This window comes from Passer domesticus, chromosome 5, assembly GCF_036417665.1.
Source record: "Passer domesticus isolate bPasDom1 chromosome 5, bPasDom1.hap1, whole genome shotgun sequence".
Taxonomy (NCBI): domain Eukaryota; kingdom Metazoa; phylum Chordata; class Aves; order Passeriformes; family Passeridae; genus Passer; species Passer domesticus.
In genome coordinates this window covers 4,799,332-4,815,585 of record NC_087478.1, presented here as the reverse complement: position 1 = coordinate 4,815,585, position 16,254 = coordinate 4,799,332, and the positions used below count along the sequence as shown (strand labels likewise).

The following is a 16,254-nucleotide window of genomic DNA, read 5'->3' as shown; positions in this document are numbered from 1 at the left end:
TGTGAAATACGTGAAAAGAAAAACAGTCCTGTCTTTCAGGAGGACATGTCTGTAAAAATATTTCTTACTACAAACATAACTTTTATAAAATATTTAAAGGATGTGGTAGCTTTGTCAAGTAAAATTTTTAAGGTCTAACTTCCACTGTGGGATAAATGTGAAGAAAAAATTGGACAGTGGCTGTGTGGTTTGTTCTCTTTTAAACCTAATTGTCTCCTTGTGTGATCATTAAAATAATGATAAAAACATAATTTCAGAAAGGTTAAGTTTCTGTGTCAGAGTTGCCTTTTTAATTTTCCTTGTCTTAGTTATGTCTTCAAAAGACGATAACACCTTTTTGTGTTCTTTTGTTGGTTTTTTTGCAAATGTTTTAATATGCTTGTAGGAGATTGATTATTAGTTTAGAAATAGAATGTGAGATCTGTTCACTTTAGAAATGGCACATTCTGGTTTTTTTGTGACCTCACACTTTGCTTCCTTGCACACATACATTTGATCATACTGTTGCAGTACTGGAAGAATTCAAAAATCAGTTCTGCTTTTGGGTTTTTACTGATAATTTTTAAAGCTTTGTGATTTTGCTGCTTGCTTTTTTGCCATTTCTATTTATAAACTGTAATTACAGTGAGTTATTTGTGGCTTATCCTGAAATAGTGTTGCTAAGAATCTGATTTTTGGGATCTAAATTAGAAAATTTGCTGAGCAAAGGTGACACAATTTTGAAAGACCTTCCTACATGCAAAAGTCCTGGCCTGAAAACATCACCTGGGATGGTTTGGCCCATGTGCCTATTTTGTCCCTGTGCCTCTGGATTCTGTCAAGAGGTCCCAAATGGCCCTGCTGGACATATTCCTCAAAACACACTGGAACTCTTTGCCTCCAGCATGTCATCCCTTTCCTGGGGTGCTTGGTGTAATCCCATTTTTCTCTTCAGCATGTTGTGCTTTACTATTCCTTTTATTCAGAGCATTGTAAATTGTGCTGCATTTTTACCTTCTTTTATTTTTTTGCAGTTTCATAGGAGAATTTACAAAGGGATCCCACTGCAGTTGAGAGGGCAAGTCTGGTCTTTGTTGCTTGATGTTCCTAAGATGAAAGAAGAAATGAAAGACTTTTATACTGTAAGTTTGTAGAATTTCTACTTAATATTAATTTTAAAATATAAGATACTAAAGCTACAGGCTTTATTAAGCCTTTGCTGTTATGCAATGTTAAAAAATAAATTGGAAATTACATTGCACTCTACTGCTTGTTTTAGCTAGGAAAAAGGCTGTGTATTCAAAAGCTGAGCTGAGATTGAGTCTGAGTAGATGAGGATTCTTATGAAAGAAGAGGGATGTTGATATTGATGTTATCTAAATTTTGGTGTCTGCTACCTTCCTCATATTTCTTGCTCTTTAGTCTAACAGGCTGCTTTTCCTGACTAATATATTTTAAGTTCCTCAATAAGACTAGTGGGAGATCCAAAGGAGGTAAAATAGGTTATGCTGAATAATGAGTTGTGAGAAAGAATGCCAAGTAAAATTAAAAGCATTTAAAAATAGGTGAAATAATCTTCAGGAATTACTAATGTCATCTAATGCTCAGTGCAAAACAAAGAAATGTTTGTAGTTCAGATACAGAAGTAGAAAGAGTTTCTTCCATCATTATCTGATTTGTGATATACTCATCTTGCTGCTCTCTATTTTTATTTCCTGAAGTGATATGAACACTGCTCACTGCAAGTGTCACTAACAAACTGCACACCTTAAAGTCAGAAGGATAATACATGTTTATTGTAGGTCAAATAGCTTCTTTCAGTTCTCTTTGCAGGAGAAATTCCAGTTAATAACCTTCTGTCCTTCCTGGTTCTCAAACTTTTGGTACCTTTCTGTTCTTTCACACATGAGGCTGCCAAGATTGCAAGGGCTTAGGATGCTTCTTTTCCTATATTCCATCATATCATAGGTGTTTAAAACTAGAAATTTTCCCTTTGCTGCTTTTCCATCTGTGTGGGGGACAAATCCTTCTGGGTGTTCAGTTTAAATTGTACTGAAAGGTGCACATAGCTGAGATTGTGGTTAGTGTTGTGTTGGTTCAATGACTTACAAGTAATTCCTCATGTGCCTAAAGCTTCTGGTTGTGTTCAACAGACTTGATGCATGTTATTGTTCCCTGTTTGATCCCTTTGTTATTATCATTTTTTACTTTACTCTTGTTTTCTTGCAACCAGAGTCTGTAGAGTTTTGTCTTTTGATTGTCTGTGGTATTCTCTAATAGTCAGAAGTAATGTTTTAAAAATACCACATTGAATCCAGGGTCTTGCAAACTCAGCTTTTACTGACAGAAGTGAGAATAAATGAATGAGAGACAAGAGAAAATTATTGTTAAGTGCAAAAAACAAGGTGTCAGTCTAAACCTGTGCAGGTTTCATAAGTATTCAATTACAAAAATGGATTTAATTATAAAACACTAAAGCAAGTGCTTAAAGTAGACATACAGCTAAATTAGATTAGAACAGAGAGACATAGGAAATTACTAGAGAAATGTCCATTATCTGTATTTAGGCAGCTATATAGCTGTTACTTCTGCTCGAGAAAAGACAGAAGTATGAAACCACACTAAATCATTTGCTTAAAGCCTAGTCTAGAGCATTTGCATGTCAGGTTCTTGTTCCTGAGTAGCAAAATTAATTTTCTTTCTCTAGTGCTCTGCCTGCCTCAGAAATGACAATAAGAAATTTAAAATGCTGAAGCAGCCTTAAATATGGGTAGTGAATGATGTGTCAAAAACATGTATATTATGGGATTGGTCTTTCTACACCTTTACTTTGTGGCTGTTTCTGACTCATAGAATTTGTACATGTACACGATTATTTTGGAAGTTAAAACTGTTAATCTTGTGAGTTGCTATTCTGTATTGTTTTAAATCCCATGGTGGCAATTCATTCAACACAGCTGTACAGTCAAGCAGGTTTCTGCTTTTTTCAGAGTTCACAATTTTATACTTCTGTTCTTTCCTGTGCTCCCAGAAATTGAAGTATCAAGCACGAGGGTCTTCCCCAGACATTCGGCAGATTGACCTCGATGTGAACCGCACGTACCGAGACAACATCATGTTCCGGGACAGATACGGTGTGAAGTAAGTAAACTTCCATCTCCCCAGGCATTTTAGCCTTCCTTTGGATTTTGTATTCTCCCAGAATTTAATTCAGAACCAAATAGAGCAGTCTTTTTGTATGTGAGCATTTAATTATTTACAACTATGGGCCATAATGCTTTAGGATTACTTCAAAATGTTTGGTTTTGTTATATTTTTTGCTGCCGCTAGAGGAGGAATATTAGGCAGCTGTCATCTTTAAAAATGCTTAATAGTGAAAAAAGTGGGGATACAAACATCAGTATTGTTGCTTGCTTGCAGCATCAGCACCCTGCTGAGAAGAAGAGGGTATTTTTCCCCTTCTGTCTCTGTATTAGTTCAGTTTTTAATCTCCTTTTCTTGCCAAGGTACATTTTATGGTAGTCTGCTGTTCTCAAAAAGTGGTACTCAGAGCTGTGGGCTTTAATGTGATAAAAAAAAGAAACATTTTCTTACATTATTATTTTACATATTTTGTGGAAAAATCCTGAATCAGGGGAATTTCTTTGAAGGCTGTAAGGAAGGAGCACAGAGCAGAGATTCCCAGGCTGAGGTGGTTCCGTGCAGCCAGTGCAGTTCTGATCCATTTGTGCAGGGCTGGCAGTGCCTGTGCTGCTCGGGCCTCTCTGTGTTCTCTGCACACGTTTTAGGTGTCAGCAGGAGCTCATTGTCCCCTCAGTTTGGGGTTAACACAAGCAGAGCCAGCTGCAGTCCCTGTGGCTGTTGTAACCATGCCCTCAGAGTCCACAGGAAAGCCTTTGGCTGCCTAAAGCAATTTCACACTTGGAACAGATCTCAGAATTACTGTACATATATTATGCATTTCTAGCAATGCCTCGATGAAAAATTCAGAAATCATTTCACATAGCAATGAAATAAAATCCCCTGGGTGAGTCAATTGCTTGTTTGACTTTTAAGTAGACTGCATGTCTTGGAAGGTTCATTGTTTTTCAGGTCTTCAGTGCTACCATCTAGTGTAAATAATGCTGAAATCACTGTTGTTCTGTGTATGGAACTGTGACTGAGATTGAGCTCCTACGCTCAGTTGGATGTGGTCAGCTGAGGGTACAGGAGGTTCCTGTGTTCACTGGGGACCTGTTAGTTTGTCACTTTACAATGAGGCTACAGCTTAATGGCTAGTACCTTGTTACACTTTTCTTTGGTTACTGAAGAAAGGCTAAACTTCAGTTCTGCAAGAGGGTAAACCAAAACGCCACAATTCAGGTGTTTTGATAAAATTCTCCAAGTGTAAATCCTCTTCCCAAACAAAAATAAGCACCTTCTGGCTTAATGCTTTCTTTTGTTTAGTCTGTTAATAGCACTTTCCATTCATTGATTAGTAACAGGGAGAAAATGTCACTGGACAGAAAAAGGACAATATGGAAAACTCTGCTGTTAAATTTTAGCAGTTTTACTTGTAGATGGAAGTAGGCATTCAGGTATCCAGATTCTCTCCTGAACAGGTGACAAAAAGTAGCTGTGAGTTTAAAAGTGGAGAGCCCTGCAGTGTTTGTTTCATACACAACTTGGAAAGAGCAGAGTTGTGCTGGCTGGTTTGGTGTTGTTTGGGGCTTTTTGTCTGGCTGCCTTCTCAAGTTGGACTGTTTTGCAGAAAGCAAGGGACCTCTACAAAGCTTTTTGTAATTCTGGATCTGAAGTACCCAGAAATCAACAGAGGGCTGAGCACAGGATGCTGAGCCAGAGTTAATATTGTTTTTCTTCAGTTTGACAGTAGCAGTCACTAGAGCAGACTTTAATTTCAGTGCCAAGATTAAGACACCTTTGTGGCTGCTTTGTGTATTTCACATCTTCACTTCTACATCTCTGTTTGGAATCAGTAACAGCTGTTAGTGTTCTGCAAGCACAAAAAACAAGTTTGGGGAGTTTAAATTTTGGCATTCAGAATAAATCAGCGTTTGAAATGTCACCCATGCAACGTTTCACTTTACCTGTCTGTAAAAGTGATGATGTGCCACTACTCCCTTCTAAAGTATATTGATACTTTTTGAAACATTTCAACATGTAAAACATCATAAAGGTGCTAATTACAAAATAGGCTTGAAATCAGAAGCACTTACTGTTGTCAAATGTGGTTTATCCTGTTCTTTAGTGCTAGACAAGTTAAATTAGGAAAACATGTTTCCAAAATGCAGTTCACTAATTCTATGTTTTTCTCTTTTTACAAAAGATAATACTATAGTTTTTTCATTTTCTGCTCTTATTTCTCCAGGCAGCAATCTTTGTTCCATATTTTAGCTGCATATTCCATATATAATACGGTAAGCTGTGTTCCTTCACACTTAAATCTGGTTTCTCTAAATGTGCTGTAAAATGATAACTTGCATTTCTTTCTCCCTAAAAAAAAAATCAACAAACATTTCAGAGACCATTGGAAGTACATAGAAAAAAATTATTTGTTGACATATTTTGAGCTGAATTTAAAGCATGTGAATTATGAGTTTTTTTGGACAGACTGAACTATTGCTTACAGTCTGTAATAAAAATGAATTTGTGTTGTGCTGAAGTGTTATGTGACTGATATTTCCCCCATTATATTATCTGCCTCCCTGCCATTTGAATGATGGGGAGGAAAATACTGCAGAAAGATTCATGTTGGAGTCCACAGGTGTATTTCATAATCTGAAAGGTTTTAAAAATTCGGAATTAGTTTAAAAGGTTGCATCTTCTTTACATAAGTGCTTGGTCTTGGCTGCAGTCCTGAATGGGATTTACTGGAGTGGGGTTTCCAGACTGTATCATAAGGGTTAGAAGCTTATGTATTTGGTAATGTCTTTTGGCTGCATGCTAAAAATAGAAAAAGAAATGCCTTCATACCCACATTTAACTGTGGTTTAACTGTCCCCATTCCTTGGGCCCATTCTGAGCACTTCTGTGCATCTTCCATTTTATATCCATCAACAACTCCCCAGAAGTCAATATAAAATATGTTAACCGTAGAAGAGGAAAGAGAAATTAAAGCATGTACTTGAATTAAATACTGGTTTGTTTGGATTTTTTTTAAGTTCTAGGAAATGTAACCTTTCTGTCTGACCTTTTCTACCTCGTATAAAATATTGGACTGGTATTTTCAAGTTGCATGAATAATTATGTTTAAAATCAATCATCAAAGTGTAATGAAAATATTATAGTGAACTTTTTATTTTGCACTTCTGTTGTTGTATTTTTCCTCTTAATGTGTAGCAGTTCTTGTGCTTTGGTTTCATCTCTAGAACAAAGTTGTGCTAAGAACTTGTAAACCTGAAAAAACTTTACAGTTTGGTAATTGTCCTTACAAATACTTCATTGATGGGGTTATCTTTGCAGCGGAATGATAGTGACAGCTGGTTCCTGCCATAAAATTCAAAATTAATAGCAGAGGAAGTACTCAAATTCAGTTTTGGAACAATAATTTTTTTCTTTGGGTTTATTACAGTTGCTTGCTATTGGGCTGCTAGACTTGAGCAAGTTTATAGTTACAGGTCACTGTTGAAAAATCCCATGTTTATCAGATGGTACCCTGACTGTACACAAGAACAAAACCAGATACTCTCACCCTCCATAAAACCCCCCAAATTACAACTAAATGAGAAATGCATCCACTGGACAAAATGATGATACAGTAACTTGAAAATATTAGTACTGATCAAGGATTTTGTTCATCAGTAGTGAATTCTAATGAGCAATCAATACTTCCAGGTTAATTTTCAGTTGGAGGGTTGTGCATCATCCCTTCTATCTATCAATATTTTTAATGTTTAAATATGAAGTGTGTTTGGTGGGAAGCTCTGCCATCAGGACAGGCCTCATCTTTCCTCCACTAACTCAAGGAAAAGCTAAAAGCTCATAGCTATGAGGCTTTTGTTTCCAGCAAAATACTTTTTAATATTTCCACTGTATTATTTACATATTTTAATATTTTTATATTAATATTTTACTATTTCCACGGTATGATTTTCAGGAAGTTGGATACTGTCAGGGAATGAGCCAGATCACAGCTTTGCTCCTGATGTTCATGAATGAAGAAGATGCCTTCTGGGCCTTGGTGAAACTTCTGTCGGGTCCAAAGCACGCCATGCATGGTATGGAGTTTCCTGTCAGTGCATTTAGGTTTCAGCCTCTCCTATTTAAGCTGTAAATTATTTGAAAATGAAACTGTTCTGTTCTGATTGGTCAAAAATAAAACATAATGAGAGCTTTGTACTTGGGGGAGGTATTGGATGTTACTGGAGTTCTCATCCATAAGAGAGAGTAATGGTTTTTATATGTGATATCTTTCAAATAGTTCTTAATGAAAATCAGATGGTTTCCTCTTCTCTTATTCTCTCAGGGAATGTAACCAATTGAAAACTGGTTATGTAGATATCTATGTAGTAATAAAATAGTAGAGGAAGCCTAATACAGAATGTGTTAAGCAATATTGCAGCTGTGCTATCGTTTGGCAGGAGAGGAATCTACAGTAAAAAATGGACTTGTGTCTAGGCATGAACTTCAGGCTTCTCAGATTTATCTCCACCTCACACAGAATTTCCTGCCCTCATGGTATTGTTGCTCTTGTGTTATTGGTGGTTCTCATCCCATGCCAGATTTAGTATGATCTATGCATATTCCATGGCTATTGGTATGGAACAAGTCCAGGAATTCCAAAACATTTGTGATGCTACAGTTCTGCTGATTCAAAAAAGCTGTGGTTCTTGGAAGCCTGCAAAAGTAAATGTCATCCAGAACTTGGGCTTTTTAGCAAATTTCCACCAAGCTCTAGCTGCTTTTACCTGCTGAAGAATTTCTCATTCTGTGATATCTCCTTCCCAGGCTTTTCATTCTTCCTGGATGTTCTCCAAAACACACAAAACAAAGGGATAGTTTGTTACTTTGCTGTTTACAGTTCTGCAAAACTATTGACTCAGGGGGAGGAAAAAAGGGTGATCTGATGTCAATGTCATAAATGAAATTTTGAGTTCATCAAATGTCAAAAGATTTTCTTGGAGCTTTACACAATGATAATACAGACTAAAAGCATCCTACCAAAAAAAATTCTATAGATTTCATGATAATCCAAACCTGTGTAACTGCAGCCATATAGAATATTGAGCTCCTCAAAGCTCACAGAAAATTCTTACTTTGGGGGAAGTAAGTCAAAGTCAGGTCCTTATTTACCAGATCATGTGCATGATAAACAAGAGGATAAACACAGGCAGATGAGTTGCTTGAGATGTTGCAGACCTCCCTCCTTCCCTCCTTTATTCCTGTCACACACCTGTCAAGTGACAGGAGAGGGAAGGAGGGAGCTTGGAGTAGCCCAAGGCTTGGTGAGCTTCCCCACAGAGCATATGAACCATTGTGTCACAGCTTTATTATGCACACTGAAACTGTTTTGGAGTGCCTGTTAGGCAAGTTTGCATTTATAGAGGTTGATAAAACTTTAATTATAACTCATATGTTCCCAATTTATCATTTATTTAATGTTGCCAGCTAGTCTAAGGTTCTGCTTTCAGCAGGTTGGACCAGATAATCTCCAGAAGTATTGTCCAACCTGGATTTCCTGTGATTCCTTGAATTTATCTGTTTTAAATGTCACTGTGCATCTGTAAATATCACTGTAGATTCTGGAAAGGAAACTTTAAACTCAGGAAACTGACTTAACTGATGTCATATTACAGTTTGCACTTTCTATGTTCTTCTTTCTGGAAAAAAAACAAACTTAAAGCACTGTCTTTAAAGCTGAAAGAATTTCAATTCCAAATTGCCAATATCCATGAAGAAAAACTTCTGTAGTTACGCTTGATGCCACTGACCATCAGATAGTTCTCTGAAATGGGCATCTGCCTATGGAAATAATGGGGATGGGCTAAGAAATTCAATTAGAATCATACTGGCAAGATTAAGATGGTTAAAAGCTCCTCCCCACAGACAAGGTTTTTCATGGTTTTTTTCCATTTTACATGTGATACAGCAACCTGGAATTCTTTTTGGGTGCAGCCCATTAGACAGACTAATTTCTAGTATAAAACTACTTGAAATGAAGAGATGAATTTGGCCTCTCTGGTATTTCATATTGTATGGAAGATGTTAAGTCTCTAGATGATAAAATACAGACATCTGACCCTGAAAATTATCTGCTTTTTTGGAAGCTCTTTCCATTGATCTTTCTGTAGTTTTAAAAATTCAGGATAATGAGTTGGTATATGTAAATGTAAAAGAGCAGCCTTCCTTGGAAAAAGAACCTTTATTGTTATTGTTGATGGCTAATTAGCTTTGATGTAGTCACTGTTTACAGTAAGAAAAAAACCAAATGCCTTGCCTGTGTTATTGAAATTTCCTAATATGCAACCTGACATTTAAGTATTGTAGAATTTGCATTTGTATCTACGAAATACTAAACTTTTGTGAATCTGAGGTTTTAAATCTTGTGTCTTGGCGACTGTGCACTGAATTGCATAATTTGGACTAGAAGGACTTTGCTTTTTGGTTTGGGACTCAGTCACTCTTATTTTTTTTTAAGTTACATGGCTGCTATGGATCTGTACTTGTTCTTTCAGTTTTCATACTGCTTAAAGTATATTGGAGTTTTTTTACAACTCTAACTCTGCTGATACCTCAGCTGGAAAGGTGTCTTAGAGTTTTCCATGTGTAATCACTAAAACAATTAGATGGGTTTTTTAATGCCCTTTGTTTCAGTCGTGTGAGCTCAGTCTTTAGTTATAGGATATAATCATGGTATTTGGCTTGCTAGAATATCCCTCTTGTCTTTTTAATGCTCTTTTCCTCAATGCAGACAGTTCTAGTAGATACCTGTGCTGTTTACCCTTCTATCATTAATTTTCTGGGCTATAATTTCAGTTTTAGTGGGTGAGGGTTGTGATTCTTTGCTTTGGTTTTCTTTTAAAGAATAATTGTAAATGTGGTTTCCACATGATCTTATATTGGTTTGACTAACGTAGGACTGATGGATCTGCTGTCATTTGTCATTCTGATGTAATATTTGTCACTAAGGGAATGTATTGATTGTAGCTGTTTAGGCAGGAGTATGTGCATATCTGTATGGAGACATCAAAATATTGTTATGAATATCTGTTCAGATCCAATGGTCTTATAGAACCATAATGTTCTTGGAGCCTTAATGGCTTTTTTATGTCATTTTATAGTACAAACACCTGTTAAGTGGCCATCTTCTTTTCTTAGGTTTTTTTATTCCTGGCTTTCCAAAACTGATGAGGTTTCAGGAACATCATGACAAAATACTGAAGAAATTTTTGTCCAAACTTAAGCAGCATTTGGTAAGTATTTATTTCACTATGCAAGCCGTGCACATTTACAACTTTCTACCTTTGTTTCAGTTCAGGTGAACCCACTAGATAAGAATAAGGAAACCTCAGGAAAAAATGTCAAGTTTTAAGAGGCAGAAGTGCTGTTGTTTTCATTACAGACAAAGTTATGGTGCATCTTGACAAAGTTATGATAAAACTGGATCCTAAGAATTATTAATTTGTGTGTCTATCTCACTTTGGACCTCTGAGCTAAGGACAGTGTGTGGTTCTTCTATTTGGCCTTGTGTGAGCTTCTCATGCTAGAACATTTTATCAGGGATTTTTTTGTATGTTTAGCTTGTGGTTGGTTCATCTATGGACAGAGCTGACTTTAGGACCAACCAGTTTAAATTTCCATTTAAAAAATAACCTTTATAAGAGGTGTTAATGGTCCATTTAAAATACCTCTATTTTCATGAAGCTACATGTTGACTTTTATCTTTTTTAATGCTTTTAAATAGAAAATAATATGCTTTTTCTTAAATATTGGCTAAGTATTTAATATTTAGTCTAAGATGTAAATTATTTTTCAAATGGGAGGAAAATGCCCTTCCAGTAGGCATCAAGAATTTCATTTTACAGTACATTGGTACTGCCATAATACATCTCCAGTTCTTAAAAAGTAGTGTAAAAGATGCTCACTTGCAGCAACATCATTTTTCTCATCTCTTCCTGTGAATGTGTCACTAAAATGAGCCAGTATTAACTCCTCAAAGACAAAAGTAAAGCCTGCACATAAACCAAAGGGATTTGGCCCATTGTTTATTCAGCATTTGTATAACCAAGATCTCAAATTTGGTGCTTAATTTTCGCAAAGCTGAATCTGGCAAGCATAGAGTATGATTTTATCCAACAGTTAAAATTCAGGATTCCTTAACTTCTCAGCTTTTACTTTGGCTTTTCTTCTTGCTGTGTAAAGGATTTTGAAGAGCTCCACGAAGCTGCAGAGAAGCTTTAGCAGTCTTTGAATATATGTCATACCTCATGGATTATCTGTGCTCTAGGGGAAATCAGGCCCCTTAATCAAGAAATAAAATTCCTTATCAGCCTGCATCCTGTTTGAGGCCCACTGGTCAAAGAATTTGGTTGTTTTCCAATAATTTCTGGTGGATATGTATTTTTGTAAGGAAGTCCATTCAGTCTTGGGCATGAATTGTCAGCCTTGCTACAAAGAAATGAAAGACTTTATGGAGCCAGTGCCTGAACTCGGGTTACTCCAGAATACGGATTTATTTTCTTGAGAGAGGATTTTATCCTCTGCTACCTCTGTCCCAAAAACATGATAAAAGTCTAGGATGTATTAATACTTTAGCACCTCTAAGTGCATGTTCTTCAGGTGGTGAAATTAACAAAGAAAAGCTATAAAAACCAGAATTTGCCTCTGTTGGATTGAAGTAACAGTGTCTTATATAGTTAAATTAATTATTTATAGTGACTATTGAGTACATTAGCCTCAAGGGAAAAATGTTTTTTCATGGAGAATGCAAGGCATTACTTGGATTTTTGAAAGTATTTTTCAACTTCTGTGTTGTTTGCAGGACTCCCAGGATATGCCCACCAGCTTTTACACAACCAAGTGGTTTTTTCAGTGTTTTCTTGATCGTGTGAGTATGTTTTTCTTTCTGTTGCTGTTTTTAATTGTGACTTGGGGCAGACTGTTTTCACAGCATTGCCTGATTCTGTCATTGCAGACTCCCTTTACATTAAGCCTCAGGATATGGGATATCTACATACTTGAAGGAGAGAGGATTCTCACTGCTATGTCTTACACAATTCTGAAACTGCACAGAAGTAAGAAAGAAATCTGTCAAACCTTTGAAACTAAACAGAGTTTCAGCTAGTTTTGTTCTCATTTTGTGTAATTTGACCTTAATGTGTAAAAATCTTAGTTTCCCACGTGCCTTATGCTGCTTCTGACAGATATTTTTAATTCCTTATGCACAATAAGTTAAAAATCTTAGCTTTATAGTTGTGTGTGTGTTGTGGGTTGATCTTGGCTGGATCCTGGTGCCCACCAAGCTGCTCCATCCCTCTCCTCTTCAACAGGACTTGGGGAAGGGGAAAACAAGATGGATTTTTCCAGACATCAGGGCAACCGTGGGGAAAATTAACTCCATCTTAGCTGGGCCTAATGCAGTGTGATTGTAAAAAAGAAGTATTTATTAGAGTAAGAAAGTTATTTGGACCTGAAGTCAGTTGTATTGCTGACTAAACAGTGGGGAAAAGTGTGATAGTTTCATGGTCTGGAAAATGGCTTCTTTAGCCACAGGATTTAAATTAATCAAAAAACACACAAATAATCAAGACTGTGCCACTAAGTGCTGAAAATCTACCAGCAAATACCTCAGCAGCAAGGAATCACCAGTCTGTGTCACTTTATACCATTGTTTGTCCAAGAATGTAATTAAAATCCAGAATGTTTTTTTAGTCTGCCTGTGTGACCTTCTCCTTCATCTCTTGACTTTAGGTGAAGTAAAATTTGAGATTTTGAACAGAACTGTCTAAAGCATCTGTGCCTGGTTCCCCAAAGTGACTTGGCATCCTAAAGTTCCAAGGACCCAAAAAACTTTTGAGGGTGGATAGTGGCTTCTAAATAGATTTGAGCATTTCTAAGGATGATACCTTGTAGCTCAACTTTGGGACACTCCTGCTTAGCTCATAGAATCAATGTTTCAATTTCCTTACTAGTTTATCCTTCTTGAACTGAGGTGGTGCTACCTCACTGTCTCACTGGGCTGAATTCATTAGTTTGTTCATAAACATAAACTTTGAAAAATGGAACAGGTTACCTTCTACATTATTCCACTTGAGAAAGCTAAACATTTAGAGGCAAATCATTAGGCTCAACGTTTTTGTTTCTCTTCTTAATTTGCAAATAGATATCTACTTGATTTCATTTTGTTTTTATTCACCTCTCATTTAATGGGAAGACCTGAGGAAAAAGACTCAGTGTGAATTTGCTTGCTAAGCAAGTATACAGCAACTTCCTCCATGATCAAACACTGAGAGAACCTCAAGGCAGCAGAGGAGATGAGAGGGCTGGCAGAGAAGCTGGCAGAAGACAGATTCTGATTTGTTTTCCAGTTTCTTGTCTACCCTCAAAAACATGGATGGTATAGGTATTCAGTCAGTGTCATTGTGGAATACATGCCAAGAGCATTTTTATTACAGCACCAAAACAGTTTTTTTAAGGTTTCCATATTGAAATGATACATCTGAAACTTTTGATGGTGTACAAATGATGAAAAAAGAGACTTAGATATGCAGTTACAGCCTCTCAATCCACATGGCCTTACTGCTGTGTTAAAAGGGAAACAGAAATGACCTGATAATTGTAAAATGACTTTCAAAATATGACCTGAATTTTCAGAGAGCCTGAAGCAATGGTTCTGAAGTGTGAACTGCCATCATCATTTCATTGGGAGTTAATTCAGTTGTGAGTGAGGGTGCTGTGAATAGGGATTTTTAAAATGTTTATCTGCTTTTCAGAGCTCCTCATAAGAGAGATGATGTCTGTTGTACAGATCCTCAGCAGTGGTTGTAAGCTGAGGATGCAGGCTGACAAATAAAGGCCTGAAGCTGTTGGGCATGAGAAGGCTGAAGGAGGGTGACTTGCAGTTAGTTTTGTGAAGGTGCCCCTTTATGAAAAACAGTCCTAAGTAAAGAATAATGTGTAGAAAGGCTTTCCATGGTGACTTGCAAGTGAATTTTTTAATGTATTTTTAGATCTCTAGTTGAAGAAATCTGTTATCTGCCTAATTATCAAGTGTTTTTCCTTCTACTTTGAAAACAAAAGCACCTCATGACTAAAGTACATTTTTGAGTGTTCATTATCAAGATGTCTTAATGTATAATGTAATATTTTCTCCTTATATAGAGCATCTGATGAAATTACAAATGGAAGAGCTTGTAGAATTTCTGCAGGAGTCTTTAGCCAAGGATTTCTTCTATGAAGACGACTTTGTAATAGAGCAGCTCCAAAATTCTATAACAGAATTGAAACGAGCAAAGCTGGATTTACCAGTAGCTGGTAAGAAACTTGCAAATATGCAGAGTTAGATATTTGGAGTTATTCACACATTGGTAATTTTTTAAATGTTAATTAATGCTGTTGAAAACTGTGCAAATATTTTCCTCTTCATCACTGCATAGATTTGGGGAGTTTTTACCCAAAAATATTTTACAGTGTAAAATCACCACTTTTCCTTTCATGAATTTTCCTCTTCTTTTGGTGTTTTGTTTATTGTTTTTAAGGTAATGGCAAAGCACTGTGGAAAAATACCATATTCTGGTAATTTTATTAACTTGAATTTATAAAACCTTTCAGATAGAGGCTCTGATATCAAGGTTTCAAAGTGTCTGAAACACTGCATTGTCAGAAAATCCAGAATGTTTTGTAGATTGATTAGATGTGGACCAAACTTCAGGCCAAATAGCTTCTTCTGTTTGTCAAATCCAGATTTGTAATTTTTTGCAAGTGATAGACTTGCTGGGTGTTTAATGGCATAGTTTTCATTATTTCTTTTTAGCCTTTGTGCTTTTTGGTTCCAGATAAGAGATGGTTGCTTCATGTGACCTTACTTATGAAATGTATAAGATTTCTTCAAGATTCTATTCTTTTTTCTATCCCTATCTCCATAGTTTTTAATTAGAATTTTTCTTGTGATTACTCAGAGTACTTTTACTTTATCCTTGCTAATTGTAGAAAAGTATGTGAGAAAATGTTTTTAAAAAAATTACAAACATGGCAGAATTTGCCTTGAAGTAACTTTGTTAAGTTGCTGTGGTTGGCTTTCAGAAGTTAAGAAGTGTCAGAATAAAGGTTGCCTGTGTAGCATTGTTGTGATAATTTGTTCTTTCATTAATGAACTTAATTTTTTTGTTTCTGTTGACATTATTTATTGCATGTAGTATTGGGCTGTGTCAGATCTCCTCATCACAGGTAAATACCTGTTTCACCTGCTTCTTCAGATCTGTTCTTATCGAGTACAAACACTTCCTGTGTATTTGTTTCTTATTTTGCTTCTTCTCAGAGTTCCCATTTCTCTTGCTCCCTATTCCTGTGTTTTGCCTTGTTCCTGAATTTCTGTACAATCTGTCCAGCAGAACTTCTTCGACCCACAACAGGTCTAAGTCTACTTTCTGCCCTTTTCATCTGTTGCTTCCCCTATCTCACCACAGCATTCCTATCCTACCATCTCTCCAGCCTTTTCCCCAAGCTGAGTTTCAGTTTTGACTTTCTCTTCAGAAGAAGAAGTTGCTCTTTGTCCCCACACTTCAGCCAGGTGCTGTCTCAGGTGTATTGTGCAGTGGGTGACAAATCTGAGCAGCTGTGTCCTTCAGCATCAGTGCCACAGCACCATGTTACAAAGAGATAGATCACAGGAGTCCTGTCTCTTCAGTCCTAAATACAGAGCTCTCCATGGTTGTGTTTGAACAGTGAGGGCTTATCCCAACAGCTTCACTTGTCTGTAGACACATAGATTTTTTTTTTTATGGATGTGGTAAAGTAAATTTCATCAGTGAAAAGTTCCACATGAAACTGTGGTAGGGGAAGAATTGGGAAAGATTTTTGTAGTTTGCTGCTTGATGGAGTAAGTGTATCTGAAATACATGCATGTAAGTCACATTGAGATTTTTCTGTGGAAAATACAGAATTTACTGAAAATTTTCTTGATGCAGAAGGCAGAAAATCTGTTCCTAACTTGTTTGTTTTAAGGCCCTTGTTTTGGTAGAACATAAAATGTCTTCAGATGAAAGTTTGAGAATAGTCTGGATTTTCACAGAAAATTCAAGGAGGATTTAGGTGACATAAGAATCACTCCCCTTGTGA

General features: G+C 36.5%; 1 protein-coding gene across 9 annotated transcripts in view; it reads left to right on the top strand.

The window, feature by feature from the left end:
- The window catches only part of USP6NL (USP6 N-terminal like), a 110,796-nt gene that overhangs the window by 81,938 nt on the left and 12,604 nt on the right, over positions 1–16,254 (top strand). For all 9 annotated transcript variants that reach the window (XM_064421735.1, XM_064421740.1, XM_064421739.1 and 6 more), the window contains 8 exons: positions 1,014–1,121; positions 3,011–3,120; positions 5,348–5,396; positions 7,076–7,196; positions 10,297–10,391; positions 11,960–12,025; positions 12,113–12,212; positions 14,299–14,451. In XM_064421735.1, the coding sequence (XP_064277805.1) occupies positions 1,014–1,121; positions 3,011–3,120; positions 5,348–5,396; positions 7,076–7,196; positions 10,297–10,391; positions 11,960–12,025; positions 12,113–12,212; positions 14,299–14,451 (802 nt within the window). The remainder of the gene's footprint in view (positions 1–1,013; positions 1,122–3,010; positions 3,121–5,347; positions 5,397–7,075; positions 7,197–10,296; positions 10,392–11,959; positions 12,026–12,112; positions 12,213–14,298; positions 14,452–16,254) is intronic.